Source organism: Ornithorhynchus anatinus, chromosome 1 (assembly GCF_004115215.2).
Source record: "Ornithorhynchus anatinus isolate Pmale09 chromosome 1, mOrnAna1.pri.v4, whole genome shotgun sequence".
NCBI lineage: Eukaryota > Metazoa > Chordata > Mammalia > Monotremata > Ornithorhynchidae > Ornithorhynchus > Ornithorhynchus anatinus.
Genome location: NC_041728.1, coordinates 176,287,197 through 176,311,830, shown reverse-complemented (window position 1 = coordinate 176,311,830; position 24,634 = coordinate 176,287,197). Strand labels below are relative to the sequence as shown.

Here is a 24,634-nt window from a genome sequence, read left to right as displayed (position 1 = left end):
CCCCTCTAGACTGCAAACTCGTTGTGAGCAGGGAATGTGTCTTATATTTTGTTATAATGCATTCTCCCAAGAGACTGGTACTATGCTCTGCACACAGTAAGTGCTCCGTTAATATGATTTATTTATAGCAGAATGGTTTACTAAAAATTGTAGTAGATGGCTAGGAAAACTAAAAATTTCATTCGAGTCACCTGCTGGGGCCCTTGTCTGGGACAGGCTATGTTCCTGCCTCCAGCTTTGGGATTTTTTGAAAAAATGATCCACTTCCCTAATATACTGATTATTACATTAGGCACTTTAGTGATCTTGAGGGCAGAGGGTATATAGTGAGGGTATACCCAAGTCTCCTTTTCCTCTCACTCTTTCAGCCTCTGGGGGACCAAGAAGCTCAAATCCCTTCCCCAGGAGTCAGGACCTAGTTCTAATTCCAGCTCCAACACTTAACTGTTGTGTGGCCAAGTCACTCACTTTCTCTGTGCCTCAGTATCCTCATCTGTAAAATGGGGTAGCTATACCTGTTCTCCCTCTTACTTAGACTGTGATTGCCATTCAGGTCAGGGACTGTGTTCAATCTGATTATCTTGCATCTACTCCAGCCCTTGCATATAGTAAGCACTTAAAAAATACCATAATTAGCATAATTGTTATTGTAATTATTTTTATGATTATTATTCCAGTGTCACAAGCAAAAGAGGTGCTGAATAAGGATTTTTTTTTTTCCTTCTGATTTCAGCTAGAGGGACTGAATTTGGGGGAATTCACCATTACTACCACTTACTGCTTATCTCAAGTCGAATGAAGTCTTTAATTCCTAGGCTTTCCAAGAGGATGCCAGACAGGGCCGTTGTTTTGAAGAAGAAGGAAATATCAGCACTGAATTCCGCATGGAAGGTGGGGAAATGAAGATACGAGGCTTCTGTGTTAAAAGAGGCAGCATTCCAATAATGTCCTGCGAACAAGAACATCCTTAACTGTAATTAATTGACAGGGAAGGGATTGTTCACATGTTGGAAGAGTCTATGATGGGATGGCAACTGGGAAACGGGAACGGGGATGGAGAACAAGCATCCTGGATGTACGCCACTTGAACAAGAAAGCCACTTTCAGTACTCACTGTCTCCATAGCAACGCAGGGGACCAATTCTCCAAGCAGCTTCTGAGTTGGATCTATTCGTATCAGTGATAACTATCTGAGTGACAGGCAAATGGTCTTTGAAGGAAAGGAGGCCAGTATCATTTGCCCTGCAATACAGAAAACACAATACACACTTCTTTCATTTCATAATTTTTGAGGACAACATGCACAAATAATTTGGGACATGTTGATGGAGACCTTTCACTCCTAAGTTCTGTTCTTTCTTTGGCAAGTGATTTATTTACAAATGGCATAAGAGCTATAATGATGGAAATTCAGGCCCATTTCCAGGAACAAAGAAATTACCCATCAAGATCTCACAATTAACAATGATAAGGTAGAACATAGTACAGTCCCACCACCAAAACAAACAAAAAATGCCCTCTAAAAGATTAACTGTAAACTCTACTAGATTGTAAAATCCCTGTGGTCAGGATCATGTTTACCAACTCTACTTTCTGAAGCACTCAGTATGGACTCTGCACACGGAACGTGTTCAGCAAATACAATTGCTCGTTTGATTTCCGTCAACATCCCGGAGTTGATTCTGAAATAATAGTAATTATGGTATTTGTTAAGCACTTACTATATGCCAAGCACTGTTCTAAGTGCTGGGGTTGATAGAAGGTAATTGGGTTGTCCCATGTGGGACTCACGGTCTTAATCCTCATTTTCCAGATGAGGTAACTGAGTCACAGAGACGTTAAGTGATTTGCCCAAGGTTTCAGAGTGGACAAGCAGTGAAGCTGGGATTAGAATCCACATCCTCTGACTCCCAAATCCAGGCTCTTTCTTCTAAGCCACACTGCCTCGACTGGCGGTAGAAGCTTAGAGGATTCAGCACACCTTTGGATAGGTTTTGATCTTATTTATTTTTCCATCGACCCTTTGCCCACATCTTCCCATTGCACTAAAAATCCATCTTCATACGTTTATGACAGACCACCACTCTTCCCACTTTCAAAGACTTATTAAAATATCTCCTATAAGAAGCGTTCCCCAAGTAAGTGTGTATGTGTGTGTTTGTGTTTGAGGTTGGGGGTGAAGAAGGTTAGGGAGGATTGGAAAGTCTCTCCTTGATGACCTCCAGCTTGGCTTCTGTCCCCTTCACTTCACAGAAACCACCCTCTCAAAGGTCACCAATGATTCTCTTGGCCTCTACTCCATCCTAATCCTCTTTGACCTCAGCTGTCTTCAGTACTGTCAACCATCCCTTTCATTCATTCATTCAATAGTATTTATTGAGCGCTTACTATGTGCAGAGCACTGTACTAAGCGCTTGGGATGAACAAGACGGCAACAGATAGAGACAGTCCCTGCCGTTTGACGGGCTTACAGTCTAATCGGGGGAGACGGACAGACAAGAACAATGGCAATAAACAGCGTCAAGGGGAAGAACATCTCGTAAAAACAATGGCAACTAAATAGAATCAAGGCGATGTACAATTCATTAACAAAATAAATAGGGTAACGAAAATATATACAGTTGAGCGGACGAGTACAGTGCTGTGGGGATGGGAAGGGAGAGGTGGAGGAGCAGAGGGAAAAGGGGAAAATGAGGCTTTAGCTGCGGAGAGGTAAAGGGGGGATAGCAGAGGGAGTAGAGGGGGAAGAGGAGCTCAGTCTGGGAATGCCTCTTGGAGGAGGTGATTTTTAAGTAGGGTTTTGAAGAGGGAAAGAGAATCAGTTTGGCGGAGGTGAGGAGGGAGGGCGTTCCAGGACCGCGGGAGGACGTGACCCAGGGGTCGACGGCGGGATAGGCGAGACCGAGGGACGGTGAGGAGGTGGGCGGCAGAGGAGCGGAGCGTGCGGGGTGGGCGGTAGAAAGAGAGAAGGGAGGAGAGGTAACCTTCTAACCTTGGCTTCACTGACATTCTCCTCTCCTAGTTCTCCTCCTATCTTTCTGGATGCTCAATCCCCATCTCTTTCAAAGGCTCCTCCTCTTCCTCCCACCCCCCTCCTCCTCTCCCTCCCACCCACTCAGTGTGGGGGTCCCTCAAAGTTCAGTTCTGGGTCCTCTGCTATTCTCCATCTGCACCCTTCCCTTGAAGAACTCATTCATTTCCATGGCTTCAAATACTACTACTAATAATAATGATGGTGTTTGTTAAGCACTTACTATGTGCCAAGCACTGAACCAAACTATCCCAGCTCTGCCACTTGTTAGCTGTGTGACTGTGGGCAAGTCACTTGACTTCTCTGTGCCTCAGTTACCTCATCTGTAAAATGGGGAATAAAACTGTGAGCCCCACGTGGGACAACCTGATCACCCTGTATCTACCCTAGCGTTTAGAACAGTGCTCTGCACATAGTAGGCACTTAACAAATACCAACATTATTATTATTATTATTATTATTGCCACCTCTAAAAAGGATGATACCCACATCTACATCTCCAGCCCTTATCTCTCTCCCTCTATGCAGTGTGGCATATCCTCCTGCCTTCAAGACATCTCTACTTGGCTGTCCTCCCATCACCTTAAACTTAATACATTTTAAACAAAATTTCTTATCTTCCCACCCAAACCTTGCCCTCCCCTTGACAATATCCCTGTAGATGGCACCATCTTCCTTCCTGTCTCAAGAGCCTATAACCTTGACATTAACCTTGACTCCTCTCTCTCATTCAACCCACATATTCAATCCATCACTAAATCCTGCTGGTTCCACCTTTACAACATCACTAAAATTATCCCTTTCCCCTCCATCCAAATTGCTACCACATCACTACAATCACTTATCCTATCCCGCCTGGATTACTCTATCAGCTTCCTTGCTGACCTCCCTGCCTTGTGTCTCTCCCTAATTCAGTCCATTCTTCACTCTGCTATCAGGATCATTTTTTTTTTTTACAAAAATGTATGGGCCGTTTTTCCCCACTCCTCAAGAATCTCCAGTGGTCGCCTATCCACCTCCACATCAAAGAGAAACTCCTTATCTTTGGCTTTAAGACAGTCAATCAGCTTGCCCCCTCCTACCTCACTTCACTACTCTACTACAACATCATGGCCCACACACTCAGTAAATTTGACTAAATGAATGAATGAAAGGGGACACAACTCCACCCTCTCTACTCAACTCAACTCATTTGCTCCCATATCCCTTCCTCGCTCTCGCACCACTAACCCACAGCCCTGGATCACCTCCAGTGTCCACCCACTTTGTTCTTATGCTCAAGCTGCTGAATGCTGCTGGCAGAAGTTTAAACACCAGGCCAACCTTGTTCACTTTAAATTTATCCTTGAAGCAGCGTGGCTTAGTGGAAAGAGCACAGGCTTGGGATTCAGAGGTCATGGGTTCTAATCCTGGCTCCGTCACTTATCAGCTGTGTGACTTGGGCAAGTCACTTCACTTCTCTGTGTCTCAGTTACCTCATCTGTAAAATGGGAGTGAGGACCGTGAGCCCCACGTGGGACAACCTGAATACTTTGCTTCTACCCCAGGACTTAGAACAGTGCCTGGCACATAGTAAGCACTTAACAAATACCATCATTTTATTAACTCTGCCCTGTCCTCTGCCAGGCAAAACTTTTTTCTTCCCTTATTGACACCCAAGCTCATCATCCCCATTAACTCTTCTGGACATTTAACTCCCTCCTCAGGTCCCCAGTTCCTCCCCCACTTCCAACCCTCACCCCCACTGATCTGGCCACCTACCTCATGAGGAAAATTAAAACCATTAGGTCTGAGGTCCCCAAAGTCACCACTCCCCCTTATCCATTCCCCTCGCTCTTCCTCCTCGCAAGTGCCACCCGCTCCACCTGTGCTTCAGACTCCATTCCCTCTCATCTTAAGAAAAACTCTCACCCCTTCCCTCCTCCCCTCCTTAACTTCCATCTTTAACCACTCACTCTCCAACGGCTTCTTCCCTCTGCCTTCAAACATCCCCACATCTCCCCCATTCTAAAAACACTCTTGACCCCATTGCCCCATCCAGTTATCACCCCAACTCCCTCCTAACCTTCCTTTCCCATCTCCTAGAGTGAGTCGTCTACACTTGCTGCCTCAAATTCCTTAACTCCACTCCCTCCTGGACCCCTCTAATCTGGCTTCCAACCCCTCCACTCTACCGAAACTGTCCTCTCAAAAGTCACCAATGACCTCCTTCCACCAATGGCTCTTACTCTAACCTAATCCTCCTCGATTCTCAGCTGCCTTTGACATGTGGCTCAGTGGAAGGAGCATGGTCTTAGGAGTCAGAGGTCATGGGTTCTATTCCCGGCTCCGCCACCTGTCACCTGGGTGACTTTGGGCAAGTTATTTGACTTCTCGGTGCCTCAGTTACCTCATCTGTAAAATGGGGATGAAGACTGTGAGCCCCAAGTGGGGCAACCTGATTACCGTGTATCTACCCCAGTGCTTAGAACAGTGCTTGGCACTTAATAAGCGCTTAACAAATACCAACATTATTATCCCCTTCTCCTCAGCACATTATCCAAACTTGGTTTCACAACTCCATCATCTCCTGGTTCTCCTCTTATCTACATCAACCCACAGAACCAATCAGTCACCAAAACCTGCCGGTCTCACCTTCACAACATCGCCAAGATCCACCCTTTCCTTTCCATCTCAGCATCCTTTCTGATCTCCCAACTTCCTGTCTCTCTTCAATATACTTCACCCTGATGCTCAAATTATCTTCCTACAGAAAGGCTCTGGGCATGTCACACCCTTCCTCAAAAATCTCCAGTGGTTGCCTATCAACCACTATATGAAGCAAAAACTCCTCATTATTGTATTCAAAGCTCTTCATCACCTTGGCCCTTCCTACCTCACCTCCCTTCACTCCTTCCACTGCCCAGCCCACACACTCTGCTGCTAACCTCCTCACTTTGCCTCGTTCTCACCTGTCCCACCTTCAACCCCTGCCCCACGTCCTACCCCTGGCCTGGAATACCCTCCCTCCTCACATCTGCCAAACTAGCTCTCTTCCCCTCTTCAAAGCCCCACTGAAAGCTCACCTCCTCCAGGAAGCCTTCCCAGACTGAGCCCCCCTTTTCTCTGCTCCTCGACCCTCCCAATGACCCTACCCCCTCCCTCTGCTCTACCCACTCCCCACTCCACAGCATGTGTGTATATTTGTACATATTTATTATTCTATTCATTTTATTAATGATGCATATATATATATATATATAAATAAAATTCTATATATCTATGTTGATGCTATTAATGCGTGTCTACTTGTCTTTTCTTGTTGTCTGTCTCCCTCTTCTAGACTGTGGGGTAGGGTACCCACTGTTGGGTAGGGATTGTCTCTGTTGGTTGTTGAATTGTACTTTCCAAGCACTTATTACAATGCTCTGCACACAGTAAACTCTCAGTAAAAACAACTGAATGATGAATGAATGAATGAATGAAAATATCTTTAAATTATATAATATAAAGTATTAATTTATTTATATTAATGTCTGTCTCCCGTTGTAGACTGTAAGCTTGTTGTGGGCAGGGAATGTCTGCTATTTCTATTGCATTGTACTCTCCCAAACCCTTAATACTGTACTCTGCACTTAGTAAGTGCTCAATAAATATGATTGATTGATACAGTGGGAGACATATATGAAAATAAATTACATATAGGGGAATTAGTAGGGTTTCATCAACTGATAAAGGGTACAACCCTTATACCCATTCTACCCCTTACATAAACTGTAGACCCCCAAATGAATTACAGATATATACATAAGTTCCATAGAAATAATGGTGACTTAGGGCAGCAGAGAGCTGGGGTAAGTGTTTACCAAATGTTTTAAAAGACTTGCTGCCTTCTGCTATAAGTGCTTAGTACAGTGTCCTGCACACAATAAAGGCTCAATGAATATAATTGATTTCTTGATTTCTATAAATGGTGTAGGTGCTTAAAGACTCAGATCCATGGAGGCTGACCCACTTCTGTTTCAGGTTTCTTCATCAACAGAAAGTTAAATAACCCTGAGCTAGATGTAACACAAGGCACGTACACTAGAGGAGGAGAAGAATGCAGGAAAGATGAGATCGATAAAGGAAAAACAGGTTGGAAAGGTAGGATGTAAGGAAAAACAAGGGAGAAGGAAAAATGGGCAAAAAACGCAAAACAGTGAGGCAATCATCAGCAGGTCAGAATAATGCAATGAGAGGAAAAAGAAGGGTCTCTCCCTAGCCTAACCTTTGCATCTCATTGGCACAAAAATGACAGATGAGACTGAGAAGAGAGAACTTACAGTTAGAAAAATGGATTGGAGGGCAAGTGATGAGCACAGAGCCACTTCGGCCCTCTTGTCTAGAAGATCAGGTTCACTTTGGGGCAGTTGTTGTAAGAATTAAGTAGATGAGCAGGGATGCAAAGATTTTTCCTTGCTGGCAATCAATCATTAATGGTATTTGTTGAGTGCTTACTATGTTTAGAGGGCTGTACTGATTGGGAGAGTACGTTAGACATGATTGGGAGAGTAGGTTAGACATGATCCTTGCCCACAAGGAGTTTGCAGTCTGGAGGGGAAGACTGACATTAAAATGAATTATAAATGAATACAATAATGAGTAGAACAATAATAATAATAATTGGGGTTTTTTTTAAGCACTTTGTATGTGGCAGATACTGTACTAAGCCCTGGGGTGGATACAAGAAAATTGGGTTGGACATAATCCCTGATCCTCGTGGGCTCACAGTCTTAATGTCCATTTTTCAGATAAGGTAACTGAGGCCCAGAGAAGGGTAATTACTTGCCCAAGATCACCCAAAAGACAAGTGTCAGAGCCAGGATTAGAGCCCATGATGTACTGACTTCCAGGCCTGTGCTCTGTCCACTGAGCCCTGTGCATAAGTGCTGTGGTGCTCAGAGAGGGGTGAATGCCAAAGTGCCTAAGGGGAGCAGACCTGTTTACGGTGGAAGTGTCTGCAGACCATTGTCAGTGCTGGAACGAAACGGATTTATGCCAGTAGGAAGTTGCCTTAGTAACCGCTGGGGTCTCTGTTGCTCACATCAGCCAGTTATTTTTCAGGATTCCCATGGGACCTTTCTATTGTAAAATGCCCTAGGAGGTTGTCTGCTCAGAAATCCCCATGACTGACAGCCCAGCAGACATTCCATCAGTCAGTCTACCAATTAGGTATTTAAAGGTATGTAGTGAGTGCTTTCTGTGTGCAGAGATCTGTACTGAGCACTTGGGAGAATACATGAGGAGCAGCGTGGGCTAGTGGAACATCGGCCTGGGAGACAGAAAGTCATGGGTTCTAATCCCGGCTCTGCCATTTGTCTTCTGTGTGGCTTTGGACAAGCCACTCAGCTTCTCTGGGACAGGGACTGCGTCTAACCTGATTATCTTGTATCTACCCCTGTGATTAGAACAGTGCCTGGCACATAATAAGCATATAAAAAATACATTATCATTATTATTACAGCATCATAGAGGTGGTAGATGCAGTCCCTGCCCACAAGAAACTCACCCTATTTGTAGAACTCAGGAGTACAGATTTCCAGCACCATACTAATTCCACTTCAACAGCTGCAGGCAACAGCTGAAGGCCTTGTCTTTTACGGAAGCTGCTTGAGGGCAGGGATCATATTTACCCAATCTATTGTATTGTACTCTCCCAGGGACTTAGTTCAGTATGCTGTTCAAAATAAGTGCTCAATAAATCCACTGATTGACTGATGTATCCTCATGGAAGATTACATGCAGTCAAGTGCTCTATTTTTGAATCGAGCCAGGGGTAACTTTTTTTTAAATTGATTTTTTATTTATTTATTTTTTGTACCACCAAATAAAAGGTTCAATTCAATCAAACTCAGGGCCTCACAACTTGGCTCTATTTCTGAGATAATGAGATTTGTCAGTTTTCTTCTGCCTACCCAAAGTGTAAAATCATACACTACTGACCACTTTCTCCCACTTCAAAGCAATCTGCTGCGTTACTAGCACTTCTTCATAGGGTTTTCAGGAGATGAGTTAGATTGTAGAAAGGCTATCACACTCCTTGACCTCCTCCCCCAAACCATCTATTCCACTTGGCTTTGAAATTGTGCGAGTTAGCTTTAAATTTGCTCCTTTTCATCAGAAGGAAATTCCTAGTGTTACTAAAGGTACAAAAGAGTAGGATATTCATTTGTTGCATCCGATGATTCTCTGCACCCAGTAAGTGCTCAATAAATACATTTGAATGAAATGCAATTGAATGAGTGAAACAAATCAGTCAATCAAGGGCATTTATTGAGCATTAACTCTGTGCAGAGCACTACACTAAGCACTTAGAGGAATATACTTGGGAGAGTTCCCTGACCACAATGAGCTGAGAGACAGACATTAATATAAATAAATGAATTAGGCATATATACATTATAATAAAAATAATTATAATGGCACTTGTTAAGCACTATGTGCCAAGCCCCATTATAAGTGCTGGGGTAGATACAAGTTAATCAGGTTGGACATAGTCTCTGTCCCATATGGGGCTCACACCCAATCCCCATTTTACAAAGGAGGTAATTGAGGCACAGAGAAGTTAAGTGACTTGGCCAAGGTCATGGCACACGTGGCAGAGCCGAAATTAGAATCCCACTCCTTCTGGGTCCCAGGTCCATGCTTCGTCTACTAAGCCACACTATGGGGCTAAGGGAGGGGAGAAAAATGGGAGGGAATCCAAATGAAAGGGTGATGGAAAAGGGAGCGAGAGAAGAGGAAGTGAGGGGTTAGTCGGGGAAGGCCTCTTGGAGGAGATGTGCTATTAATAGAGAAGTAGCATGGCTCCATGGAAAGAGCATGGGTTTGACATTAATATGTCTTTTCTTTTCTGTGCCTCAGGTACCTCATCTGTAAAATAGAGATTAAGACTGTGAGCCCCATGTGGGACAATCTGATTACCTTGTATTTACCCCATTGCTTAGAACAGGGCTTGGCACATAGTAAGCATTTAACAAATACAATAATTATTATTATTACTATTATTATTAATAAGGCTTTTAAGGTAGGAGAGTGATCATCTATTGACTACGAAGAGGGAGGGTGTTCTAGGCTAGAGGCAGGACGAGGATGAGAAGTCAGAAGCGAGATAGGCAAGATCAAAGTACAATGAGTAGGTTTGTGTTAGAGTAGTGAAGTGTGTGGGATGGACTGTAGAAGGAAATCAGGTAGGTAAGGTAGAAGGGGGCACGGAGTTTCTGTTTGAGGTGACTGGGACAGCACACTGGAGGTTCTTGAGGAGTGGGGAAACTTGGCCTAAATGTTTTTGTAGAAAAATAACCAGAGCAGCAGAGTGAACTGTGGACTGGAGTGGGGAGAGGCGGGGGAAGGGAGGTCAGCGAGAGGGCTGATACTGTAATCAAGATGGGATCCAGTTTGCCAAGGTTAACGGCTTGTGAGATAGAGAGGATGGGGTATTATCTAAAGTTAAGGATAAGTACCTTGAGGACTGGGTTTGGGTGGGAAGATAAGGAGTTCTGTTTTAGACACATTAAGTTTCAGGTGTTGGCAGTACATTTAAGTAGAGATGTCCTGAAGGCAGGAGGAAATGCAAGACTGCAGAAAAGGAGGGAGATCAGGGCTGGAGAGGTAGATATGGGAACTGAGATTTGGGATCTGGGGAGATGGTAGTATATTCATCAGGCCGATAATGATAATTGTGATATTTGCTAAGTGCTTACTATGTTATAGGCACTGTACTAAGCACTGGGGTACAAGATAATAAGGTCAGACGCAGTCTCTGTCCCACATTGGACTCACAGCATCCTCTTCATTTCCGAGAAGCACCCACCCTTCCGGAATCAGATCATAATGATGGCATTTGTTAAGTGCTTACTATGTACCATACACTGTGCTAAGCATGGGGGGGATACAAGGTCATCAGTTTGTCCCACGTGGGGCTCACAGTCTTAATCCCCATTTTACAGATGAGGTAACTGAAGCACAGAGAAGTGAAGTGACTTGTCCAAAGTGACACAGCAGACAATTGGCAGAGGCAGGATTAGAATCCATGATCTCTGACTCTTAGGCCCATGCTCTTGCCACTGTGCCATGCTGCTTCCCATATCATATCCTGAATCAAGCAAACAATCCATTTTAAGACTCAATTAATCCACCAATCAATCCACGCAACCATGTCTGCTGTAGAGAAGCAGCGTGGCTTAGTGGAAAGAGCACGAATTTGGGATTCAGATGATGTGGGTTCTAATCCTGGCTCCAACATTTGTCTCCTGTGTGACCTTGGGCAAGCCACTTAACTTCTCTGTGCCTGAGTTACCTCATCTGTAAAATGGGGATTAAGACTGTGAGCCCCACATGGGACAACCTGATTATCTTGTATCTACCTCAGTGCTTAGAATAGTGTTTGAGACAGAGTAAGTGCTTAATAAATACCATAATTATTATTGTTATTACTCTCCCAAGCACTTAAAGCAGTGTTCTGCACACAATAAGCACTCAATAAATTCTATTGATTGATTGATATTTATCAAATGCTGTGCGCAGAGCACTGCTTTATGTGCTTGGGACAGCACAATAAAGTAATTAGAAATGGTCCCTCTCATTACAGTCTAGCGGGGTTAAATCACAAACTCCAAAGTAGTTTCTCAATCATGTATCTCAAATGTTCCCTAAATTCATGTATGCATTTCAGAGATGGTTTGTCCTGAAGGCTAAAGTGTAGGAGAATCAGGAGGAAAGGATCCCCCTCTTTGATGATAATTTCAGCTTATATATGGGACCACTTTAGTAATAACGTTGGTATTTGCTAAGTGCTTACTATGTGCCAACCTGAGGGTCATTCAAGGAAGGATGGTTTTAGTGGATAAACTTTCTCCATGGTTTTCATATTCCCAGCCCTCACCTTCCTGGAACCATATATTTTCTGGATCTGGAAACTTAGTGGGGGGGGTTTGTTGTTCTTTTTTTTAAGTGCTATAAGTCCTTGTTTACCTACCTATAACATGAGTTGTAAATTGCTCTCCACACACTCACAGCATAAGAAAATTTTGAGGAATGAAACAAATACCCAATTGCCAAGGTAACTGGGGCCATTAACATGCATAGCTAATAATGGCAAAGCTATTCTTCAGAAGACTTATACTGTTTTAAAAAAAATGCAAAATCAAATTGAAACCTAAATCGGCTCTCCTTTCGTTTCAAACATAAACCCATGTCTCAGATTTTTCTAAGCTTGAGATAGCCTATTTAAAATGGGGATGAAGTTTAATATTGACTTAGTTATATGACACTATCTATTTCATTCTTTGATCCTTTAGTGGCATTTAGAAGCAGTGTGGCTCAGTGGAAAGAGCACGGGCTTGGGAGTCAGAGGTCATGGGTTCGAATCCCGGCTCTGCCGCTTGTCAGCTGTGTGACTGTGGGTAAATCACTTAACTGCTCTGTGCCTCAGTGACCTCATCTGTAAAATGGGGATTAAGACGTGAGCCTCATGTGGTACAACCTGATTACCCTGTATCTACCCCAGTGCTTAGAACAGTGCTCTGCACATAGTAAGCGCTTAACAAATACTAACATTATTATTATTATTATTTATTGAACATTCACTATGTGCAGAGCACTGTACTAAGCACTTGGAAGAGAACAAAACAATAAGTTTTGATGACATGATCCTCTACCCTCAAAGAATCTAGGTTGGAAGACAGAGATGACAACAAATTACTGTTAGGGGAAGCAGGAGAGTATTAGGATATGATTGCATAGGAAGACAAGGTGAGGTATTGGAGAACAATGGACTAGATGCCCGAGGACCTGCGTTCTAGTCTAACTCCACCCCCTGTCTGCTGCATGATGTGGGCAAGACAGTCTAATTCTCTTAACTCTTTTTCCTCATTTTCAAAATTAGGATAACAATACCCACCTTTCTAACTACCTTGCCGTGTTTTGTTGTGAGGGGAAAATATGAGACAATAGTGAGAAAGCGTTCTGGAAATAAAAGCGCTGTGCCAAAAACAAGATATTATTACCTATAGTTTCATGGAAAACTGGTTTTATACCTAGGTAAAGAACATATTTCATTTTTCAATAGATTAATTAAAAAAAGTCACACAGATCATTTTAGAACTTTCCTGAAGGTTTGAAATAGCCTAACTGGTAATCTCATGGTAGTCGATTTCAATTTTTCCCAACAGATGGTGGGGCGGTGCTTTCATCAAATATCATTTCTTCCCTTATGTTACCCTATTGGTGTAACTTCAGCTTTTATACTGATGAAAAATCTTGTGGATATAGTGACTGTGTCGCTAAATCATCATGCAAATCTTTCCTAATCTCTGCCCTTGGGAAATCAATGAATCATCTGAATTTCATAAACAGATGGATGAAAATAAATAAATTTTCTAACGAGCCAATGAAATGGTTTGCAGTTAGTCATAGGTGTATTATATTGGCCAGCAGAAAAAGAAGTAAGCATCAGGTGATAATCCTACAAACATCCTTATTCTTCCTCAGAAAATGCTTGGTTTGTGGTGAAAAATAGGGCCCTGTGAAGAACCATTAAAGGCAATTCAAACATGGTAAGAGGAATCTAAATTCCACCAAAAAGGATTATAGTTTGACCTAAACAGTCTCTTTTTTTTTTTCCTTGATTGAGTGTTATGAATCTCTGGAGTGACTCCTAGCAAGATTGAATCCTTTCCTAGAGGTCGATAAACCCCGTCATTAAAATGGGGAAAAAAAAGAGCTTCCTCTGCAGCTAGACCTCACTACACTTCAGCCACTGCAAATGATGTTCAATGGAAGAACGGAATGACAACTAGTCAAACACTCATTTAGATTGAGATGTTTCCTAAGCTCAACATTTGGGTGGGGTAGGACACTAAAATGGATGTTTTGCTCTGTTCCATCAAAATGTCAGGATTACCAAACTCATGTCCAAATTCCTTGCTTTAGAATCTTTGCTCAACAATTATTCAACTAATTGTTCCCAGATGAAGATGGCCTATGCTGCCCATTTTTAACACTTGAAAAATCATTTTCTTTTCAACATAATTTATAGTAATCCTAATGGAACATGCAGGGAAGGTACAAGCACAAGCATTTGAGTAACTTAATTAATCCAATTATTCTGGTAGATGCTTCTAGCCAGTAAATTGTAGCCTCATTTGACCTGGTTAAACATGATATTCTGACAACCCTTACACAGCAGAGAGATTTTAAGCTTAACTTATCTTCTGCAATTAATTTGCTCACCAAAGAACAGAAACCTAGTCTAAATTCATCTGGATCTTGTGAGATTACCACATCAATTCCCTTCTACCAGTAGATTCCTCTCTTCGAGAAAGAAAGCAAAATCACAAGAGAGAAGGAAATGATTCGGAAATGAAAGAAAAGCAAAGCTTTCCCATTTTTTAGTCTTTTCTAAAAATGGTTGAAGCTCACATGTGCAGAATATAGGGATGGAATGCTTATACCATCTACCATTTTGGTCAGTATAAGGAGAAAAGGCTGAAGCTGTTGTGTTCCTTGACTGGTGAGGGGGATAGTAAGGAAAGAATCAAAGTTATAATTTTGTGATTTTGTAATTTTTGCCCATTCCAAAACTCTTGTCCCTACTCTCCCCACAGTACTTGTGTACATATTCTTGGACTCTGTTATTTTCCCTACCTGAAATACATTTGGATGTCCGTCTCCCCCATTACCCTCTCGGAAGAGTTTCCAGTACTCTACCAGTCTCAGCTATGAGAGAAGAGTCAAGCAGAGGCCTTACCCATTCCATTCCTAGCTTGGGCAGTGGCTAGCAAGTGGAAGGCAATCTGCTACAAGTCAAAACTTCCCTGTGCTGGGCACAAGCAGCATGGGAGAGAGTCGAGGGCAGAGACTCAAGCTTACTGCCTGGAAGGAGATAATGGTAAAGCAATTCCGTATGTTTACCAAGAAAACCGTATGGATATGCTGCCTGAACAACTGCATATGGAGGTGGGGTATTCTGGAAGAGATGTGTCCATGGCATCGAAATGAGTTGGAGATGACTTGACAACATAAGACAAGATTCCCCCATTAAGACAGTAAGCTCCTTGAGGTCACAGATGAGTCTACTAATCTATTATACCCTTTCAAGCACTTAGAGCCATGTTCTGCACACATAAGAGCTCAGTAAAGACCAATTACTGACTAATTTTAAATACAGATGTCACCTCTCCCATCTGCAGAGTACCCGGCCCCCACCAGATTGTTAGCTTGTTGTGAGCAGGGAATGTGTCCTTTATATTGTACTTTGCCAACTGTGCTCTGCACACATCAAATCGCTCAATAACTGACAAGTGACTGACAATTGACAAAGTCAAGGAAAAGGCACTCAAGGAACAATGATCCCTAGATGTTTCACTCTTTGGAAGGTATTTTGACCACTACAACAACAAAATCTAAACAGCCCATGAATAAGCCACTTTACCATTCTTCTTTGTCAGCATCACAATTGCAAAAGTGTTGAATGTCCAGGCAACTTTCTTCCAAACCACATGCGCACTGCTGAACTCCGGGGAGAGATCCACCCCAATAAGGATGTCTCTCGTTCGCTCGACCAACCCACCAAGTGAAAGGCATTCCATCTGAAAGACAAGCAAGGTAAGAGAGACTGTGAGAGAAAAAGTGCTATAAAACCTATAACAGCCATCTGGGGGGTACATCTGCAAAACCAATGAATACCAGAATGAAATACTTGGAATATATGCTTTCTGGTAGAGGCAAATCTTCCCGGTGCCTCAGTTCTATCAAGTAATAATAATGATAATTGTGATATCTGTTAAGTGCTTACTATATGGCACATACTGTACTAAGCGCTGGGAGGGATACAAGTTTATCAGGTTGGACACAGTCCCTGTGCCACATGGGGCTCACAGTTTCAATCCCCATTTTATGGATGAGATAACTGAGGCAAGAGAAGTTAAGTGATTTGACCAAGGTCACCCAGCAAAATGGAGGAACCGGGATTAGACCTCATGACCTTCTGACTCTCAGGGCTATGCTCTATCCATTACACATTCACTGAATATTTATTATGTGCAGAGCACTGTACTGACCACTTGGGAGTGTATGGCATAACAGAATTGGTAGACACATTCCCTTAAAATAATAATAATAATAATAATAATTTTGATAATGGTATGTTAAGCACTTACTATGTGCCAAGCATTGTCCTAAGTGCAGAGGTAGATACAAGGTAATCAGGTTGTTCTACGTGGGGCTCACAGTCTTAATCCCCATTTTACAGATGAGGTAACTGAGGCACAGAGAAGTTAAGTGACTTTCCCAAAGTCACACAGCTGATGTGGTGGACCAAGACCTCTGACTTCCAAGCCTGGGCTCTTTCCACTAAGCCACGCCGCTTCTCTATGATAGCTGTTCTCCCTCTACTTAGATTTTGAGCCCCATATGCGACATGGACTGTGTCCAACTTGATTATCTTGTATCTACCAGAGAGTTTAGTTCAGTGTTTGGCACAATGTAAGGTCTTCTTATTTTCTTTTTCTATGTTTTGTTAAGTGCAAACTATGTATCAAGCATCGTACTAAGTGCTGGGGTAGACAAAAGTTCTTCAGGGTGGATGCAGTCCTTATCCTTTACAGTCCTCTGTACTCTAAACTCATTATGGGAAGGAAACACGACTGCTAATTCTCTTGTACTGTACTCTCCCAAGCACCTAGAACAGTCCTCTGCACATAGTAAGTGCTTAATGAATACCACTAATCGATCGGATTCACAGTCAAGTAGAAGAGAACCCGAATACTGAAGCCCCATTTTGTATGTGAGGAAACAGGCACAGAACTTCAAAGAAATGCCCAAGTCATACAGCAGACAAGTGGCGAAGCTGGAATCAGAACCCAGGTCGTCTGGCTTCCGGGACTATGCTTTATCCACTAGGCCTATTCATTAAACTCAAATAAGAAAGGGAAGGTTTACAGGAGAGGATGCATGATAATGATTCTTTGAAAATTGAAGAACTTGTCTATCAAGTAATTTGTTAGCAAAAGCCTTTCTTTATGTTGCCAGTGTGAGCAACTCTACAATTGAAAAGATTGTTTTTAGGGGGTATTTTTGAAAGAATTCGAGTTGCTTACTCTTTCAAAAATACCCTCCCCCCCCGCCCCACCAAAACAATCTTTTCAACTATAACCACTATAATCTTTTCAACTATAACCTAATCCACAGAAGTACCAATTATGGAAAAAACCATCAGTGTAACAGAAACTGAGTCAGTCAGTCAATCATACTTATTTAGTGCTCTGCACTATGCAGTTGTGAGAGTACATTATAACAATAGAACAGGCACATTCTCTATCCACAACAAGATTACAATCTAGATGGGGAGACAGACATTAATATCAATAAATATTAAAGATAAGTACAAAAGTGCAGTGGGGCTGGGAGGGGGCATAAATATATGATATGATATGATGATATATGATATGAGATATGAGATGATATATGATATATGACATGACATGATGAAGACCTAATATGAACACTATCAGGTCTGAGCTCCCCAAAGTCACCCTTCCCCCTTCTCCATCCCCCCACTCCCAACCCTCTCCCCTACTTTCCCATCCTTCCCTGCAGCATCCTCAGAGGAGATCTCCTCCCTCCTCGCAAGTGCCACCCCCTCCACCTGTGCTTCGGACCCCATTCCCGCTCACCTTATAAAAACTATCTACCCTTCCCTCCTCCCCGCCTTAACTTCTATCTTTAACCGCTCACTCTCCAATGGCTTCTTCCCCTCTGCCTTCAAACATGCTTATGTCACCCTTATCCTAAAAAAAACCCCTCTCTCGACCCCACTTCCCTTTCCAGTTATCGCCCTATCTCCCTCCTACCCTTCCTTTCCAAACTCCTGGAATAAGTCATTTACACTCGCTGCCTTGAATTCCTCAAATCCAACTCTCTCCAGGACCCCCTCCAATCTGGCTTTCGTCCCCTCCACGCCATCGAAACTGCCGTCTCAAAGGTCACCCATGACCTTCTTATTGCCAAATCCAATGGCTCCTACTCTATCCTAATCCTCCTCGACCTCTCAGCTGCCTTTGACACTGTCAACCATCCCCTTCTCCTCCACACTTTATCTCACCTTGGCTTCCTGGACTCCGTCCTCTCCTGGTTCTCCTCTTATCTTTCTGGCCGTTCATTCTTGGTCTCCTTAGCAGGCTCCTCCTCCCCATCCCATCCTCTAACTGTAGGAGTTCCTCAAAGGTCAGTTCTTGGCCCTCTTCTGTTCTCCATCCTCACTCACTCCCTTGGTGAACTCATTCTCTCCCATGGCTTTAACTATCATCTCTATGAAGATGACACCCAAATCTACATCTCCTCCCATTCTCTCTTCCTCCCTCCAGGCTCGTATCTCCTTCTGCCTCCAGGACATCTCCACCTAGATGTCTGCCTGCCACCTAAAACTCAACATGTCTGAAACTGAACTCCTTATCTTCCCTCCCAAACCCTGTCCTCTCCCTGACTTCCCCGTCACTGTGGATGGCACTACGATACTTCCCGTCTCACAGGCCTGCAAACTTGGTGTTGTCCTTGACTCAGCTCACTCCTTCACCCCACACATCCAATCCGTCACCAGTGCCTGCCGGTCTCACCTTTACAATATCACCAAGATATGCCCTTTCCTCTCCACCCAAATGGCTATCTTACTGGTACAAGCTCTCATAATATACTGATTAGATTATTGTGTCAGCCTCTTCTCAGATCTCCCTTCCTCCTGTCTCTCCCCACTCCAGTCTATTCTTCATTCAGCTGCCCGGATCATCTTCCTGCAGAAACGATCTGGGCATGTCACTCCCCTCCTCAAAAACCTCCAGTGGTTGCCTATCAACCTTCACACGAAACAAAAACTTTTCACTCTGGGCTTCAAGGCTCTCCATCACCTTGCCCCCTCCTACCTCACCTCCCTTCTCTCTTTCTACTGCTCACCCCACACAGTCCGCTCCTCTGCCACTCACCACCTCACCGTCTCCCGTTCACACCTATCCTGCCGTCGACCTCTGGCCCACATCCTACAGCTGTCCTGGAATGTCCTCCCTCCTCACCTCCGCCAAACTAACTCTCTTCCCCTCTTCAAAGTCCTACTGAGAGCTCACCTCCTCCAGGAAGCCTTCCCAGACTGAGCCCCCTTTTCCCTCTGCTCCCCCTTCCCTCCCCTTCCCCCTAACCCTCTGCTTTTCCCTCTTTCCCTCTCCTCAGCACTGTCCTCATTTGTACATATTTTTCATTACCCTATTTATTTTGTTAATGAGGTGTATATCTCTTTGATTCTATTTATCTTGATGATGTTGTCTTGTTTTGTTTTATTCTGTTTTGTTTTGCTGTCTCTTTCCTCCATTTAGACTGTGATCCCATCATTGGGCAGGGATTGTCTCTATCTGTTGCCAAATTGTACATTCCAAGCGCTTAGTAAGCACATAGTAAGCACTCAGTAAATACTATTGAATGAATAAATGAATAAAGGGAGCGAGGCAGGGCGATGCAGAAGGGAGTGGGAGAAGAGGTTTAGTCAGGGAAGGCCTCTTGGAGGAGATGGGCCTTCAGTAAGGCACTGAACTTACATCTCATTCACCTCTTCCAAATGATCACAGTATAAAAGTATTTTAGTTCTATTATTGAGATAAAGGCATTACAGATAGAAAAGAAATAATAATTTAGGCAAATACTGGTTGACAGAACAAACGACTCTGAATGTATATAAATACACCAACATTGTAGCAAATGTTGGGTTTTGGGAGCGCTAGAGGTCCAATCCAGTACGGACAAAAAACACATTATTTCTTGTGAAATATTTATTCAAAAAGAAAAACAACCTCTTCTCTATCAGAAAATAATGGCATGCATTCATCAAAGTCAATCTCTGTCTTACTGCTTGCTGGCCAGGATCATTAAATCAGAGCATATGTCTAATAGTGTGATTAAAAGCTATTCAGTGACATTAAGAATTAACATTTTTATAATGTTTTCTCAATGTTCTTCACTCCTTGTCTATTTAATTGAACTAAGCCAAAAAGCGAGGGGGAAAAAAAGATTGATGATAGTACCTTTCAGAAAAAAATGATGGAAGCCTCATCAATGGAGTCATTTAAAATGGGATTAGGGAAATGTCTACTCAAAAGCACTAAAGGGAATAATCTTATTTTTTCAAAGAGACGGACAAAATGATTCATTCTTATAATTATATTTGTATCATTTAAGTTTTTTGGGAGAAAATAATAGCACTTTGCAGTTTGATAGCATCTTTTATCTGAAGAGCATTAATTAAAACACACAGCAAGGTTAAGTGACTTTATTCAAGGTCAAATGGTAATTCAAGAGCAGAGTGGAACATGGAACTCAGGATCCTTGAAAGTCTTCTGTACACATTTCTCTGCTTTTATTTCAGAAGCTCTTATCTTCCCCATGAGCCAAATTTGAGTTTTGCGAAGTTATAAAATCTAAGAGCTCATTGAGGAAAAGTGGGTTACTTAGCCTGCATTTTCTACGACTAATTATAATCAACCACAGCAGTTCAGAATAGAAAAAAACCCAAAATATTGCTTAAACTTGATTAGAAAAACTTTGAAAAATATAATCTTAAAATTGTACTGATAATCTTACTGCACCTATCCCAACAAAGCTTCATTCAAGAAACTTACCTGATCAAATCCTAAAAGTGCATAATTATGATCTTTAAATTGCCATAAAGCAATTGCATTCTACCAAAATAGGTCCAGGGTGTTTGAATTTAGTTTAGAGATAAAGGAAGATTAAATTTCTCCTGCCAGTCTGGTTCGTCTTGCAATGGCTATTTTGCAGGAAAAAAATATTGTCAACATTTATTCCCAGAGAAGACATATGCAACCTCTGCACTGAGGATGCTTATGCAGGGCTTTCCAGAAAGGAGATTTAGAGGCCTGAGAGCATGGTTCAGTTGAATTGGTCATGGTCAGTGTGTTAATTTACACATTGTGAAGCAGCATGGCCCAAAGTACAGAGCAGGGGACTGGGAGTCAGAAGGTTCTGGGTTCTAATCCCAGCTCCACCACTCGTCTTCTGTGTTACCCGGGTCAGGTCACTTCACTTCTCTGGGCCTCAGTTCACTCATCTGTAAAATGGGGATTTAGACTGTGAGCCCCACGTGGGACAGGGACTGTGGCCCAACCCGACTTGCTTGTATCCACCCCAGTGCTTAGTACCTGGCACACAGTAAGTGCTTAACAAATATCAACATTAATATTGTGCTGTCCAAACAGGAAGTTAGGTGAGAGCTGTGGGTGGGGGCACTGGAGGAAAAGGAGGTGCCAAGGGAAGCAGCATGAGCTAGAGGGAAGAGCATGAGCCTTGGAGTCAGAGACTCTGGGTTCTAATCCCAGGTCTACTCCTCGCCTGCTGTGTAACCTTGGACAAGTCAGTTAACTTCCCCAAACCTCAGTTTCCTTATCTGTAAAATGGGAATTCAATAACTGTTCTTCTTCTTACACTACGAGCTCTCTGTGGGACAGGGACTGTGTCCAACTTGATAATCTTGTTTCTGTTCAGTGCAGTGCTAGGCACAGAGTAAGTGCTTAAATACTATGATTCTAATTATTATTATCATTAGAGTCTTACATCTGTGCAAGACACAGTGATGAGAGAAAGACAAAAGTTCAGGGATGTTGTGAAGGGGAAGGCAATGGGGGGAGGAAAAGAGTATCATTAAGCAGAGGGAAAGGGGAGGAAGACAATTAGGAAATGTGAAATGTTGGATTGCGGGAGAAACAGAGGAGGATAATGGACAAAATCAGAGGTATTCAATGGAGAGCCTCTTTCTGGGTCACACCTTGAGAATTTCCAGTAGTTTACCAGTCTTGACTTTAGGAGGGAGGGTCAAGGAGAGGCCTATCCATTCTATTCCTAGTTTGGGCAGTGGTTAGCGAGTGGAAGGCAATCAGCTACAAGTCAAAACTCACCTCTGCTGGGCAGCAGCAGCACGGGAGAGAGTCGAGAGCAGAGACTCAAGTTTACTGTGCAGAAGGAGGCAATGGTAAACCACTTCTGGATTTTGACCAAGAAAACTCTATGGATAGACTACAAGAACGATTGTAGATGGAGGTGGGGCATTCTGGGAGAAATGTGTCCTTGGTGCCGCTATGGGTTGGAGAGAGCTAAAGGGCATAAGACAAGACAATGGAGAGAGTTGGGATGCCTTAACTTTGTGGTATAGCCAAAGATAACTTAAAGATTGAAGGGAACAAAATGGAAGAAAGTGTGGTGTGAGAGGAGAAAGAAATGTGGAGGGAAGAAGAGAAAAGAAAACAGTTTGGGGAGAGGTGACTTTTTTTAATAGTATTTGTTATGCACTTACTATGCACGAAGAACTGTACTAAGCAGATACAAAACTGGAGTAGACTGGAGGGCCTGGAGTAGATGCAAAATAATCGTTGGACACAGTCCACACCTCAAATGGGGATCATGGTCTTAATCCACATTTTATAGTTAAGATATCTGAGGTCCAGAGAAGTGAAGTGACTTGTCCAAGGTCACACAGCAGACAAGTGTTGGAACTAGGATTGGAACCCAGGTACTTTGACTCCCAGACGCGTGCTCTTTCCATTAGGCCCAGGTACTTAAGTTAGTCCTCCCATTTTTATATCCCAAAGTGGGCCAATTACTTTAGCTAATAAGTTAAGGTCAGTGGTCTGATCAGTCAATCAATCAATTGATGGTATTTACTGAGCCTTTACCGTGTGCAGAGTAGTTGGTATTTGTATTTGTTAAGCGCTTACTATGTGCCGAGCACTGTTCTAAGCGCTGGGGTAGACATAGGGGAATCAGGTTGTCCCACGTGGGGCTCACAGTCTTAATCCCCATTTTACAGATGAGGGAACTGAGGCACAGAGAAGTTAAGTGACTTGCCCACAGTCACACAGCCGACAAGTAGCAGAGCTGGGATTCGAACTCATGAGTCCTGACTCCAAAGCCCGTGCTCTTTCCACTGAGCCACGCTGCTTCTCTCCAATTCCAATGGAATTGGAAGACATGGTTCCTACTCTTAAAGAGGTTAGAGGAGAGTGGAGGAGCTTTATAATAATGATGGTATTTGTTAAGCGCTTACTATGTGCAGAGCACTGTTCTAAGCGCTGGGGTAGACACAGGGGAATCAGGTTGTCCCACGTGGGGCTCACAGACTTCATCCCCATTTTACAGATGAGGTAACTGAGGCACAGAGAAGTGAAGCGACTTGCCCACAGTCACACAGCTGGCAAGTGGCAGAGCCGAGATTTGAACTCATGACCTCTGACTCCAAAGCCTGGGCTCTTTCCACTGAGCCACGCTGCTTCTCTATAAAGCTTGCTATAAAGCTATAAAGCTTCTCTATAGAGCTTGCAATCTAGTTCATGAAAAGTTTGAAATTTTGAGCAGCAAAAGTCACCAATCTAGATAGTTCCCACTAAAATAAACTATAGATGGTCAGGGCTGTTGTCATGTTTACTTAGACTCAGAGCCTTTTTACTCACAATGCTGATGGCATACTGAGGGAAGACAATCAGCATTCATACCCAGAAGGCACTTGCAACCAACCTCAGGAAGGAATGCTGGCCATTTTTGTCAACTTTAAAGCTATCAAATTAGTGGTAATTTGCAGAAAACACTCAAAAGATATTAAGAATGAAATATATTCTGGGACATTTTCATAGACTTGTCACTCTATAAAATCTGTTCAGCTACATTCACCTTGAAAATTCTCCCCAATTAGATGGCTCCTGGAGAGTCGAGGTTTCCACTCCATCTCTACATGAGTGTCCTGCTGGCACTTCAAACCCAACATCATCATAATTATAATAATAACAATCTGATATTTGCCAAGTGCTTTCTATATGCAAAACACTATACTAAGCACTAGAGTAGTTAGAAGGTAATCAGTTTGGTCACAGTTCCTGTCCTACATGGGGCTCATAATGTAATTATAAAGGAAAACAGATACTGAATTAGAGAGGAGGAAACTGAGGTATAGAGAAGTGACATGACTCACTCTAGGTCCCACAAGAGGCAGGGGGCAGAACTGGTATTAGACCCCAGGTCCTCTGTCTCCTAGGCCCATGCTCTTTCCACAAGGTCACATTTGAAATGTTTATGTTTAAACTAAACATGTCATCATCTCTCCCAAATCCTCTCCTTTTCCAAACTTTTCCATCCCTGGGGTTCCCCTCCCACCACTATCCTCCCTGTCCTTCTTCAACATTTCTACTATCAGCCCCTCCCTTCCCACCTAAGGCACCACCCTCCCCTCACAGCCCCCTAGTGATCCAGGCCCTGGCCATATCTTGGCTTGACCATTATTTAAGCTTGATCTCCCAGCCTCCAGTCTCTCTCCTCCCCAGTCCGCATTTCATTCTGCTGCTCATATCATTTCTCTAAAATTTCATTCTGCATATCTCACCACTGTTCATTATTCTCCCATGGTTGTCCATTCCTCTCTGTACTAAAGAGAAACTCCCGACCATTGACTCCGTAGCACTAAATCAGTTCTCACCTCTCCTGCTTCTCCTCACTCTTCTAATACAACCCAGTTTGCAGGCTGCATTCCCCTCAAACCAATTA

At 43.1% G+C, this 24,634-nt stretch overlaps 1 protein-coding gene across 1 annotated transcript in view; it reads right to left on the bottom strand.

The window, feature by feature from the left end:
• CNTNAP5 (contactin associated protein family member 5) overlaps positions 1-24,634 on the bottom strand; it is a 746,584-nt gene that overhangs the window by 130,923 nt on the left and 591,027 nt on the right. The window contains exons 14-16 of the mRNA XM_029075794.2: positions 15,486-15,642; positions 1,115-1,242; positions 779-949 (exon numbers count right to left, since the gene is read on the bottom strand). Coding sequence (XP_028931627.1) covers positions 779-949; positions 1,115-1,242; positions 15,486-15,642 — 456 coding nt within the window. The remainder of the gene's footprint in view (positions 1-778; positions 950-1,114; positions 1,243-15,485; positions 15,643-24,634) is intronic.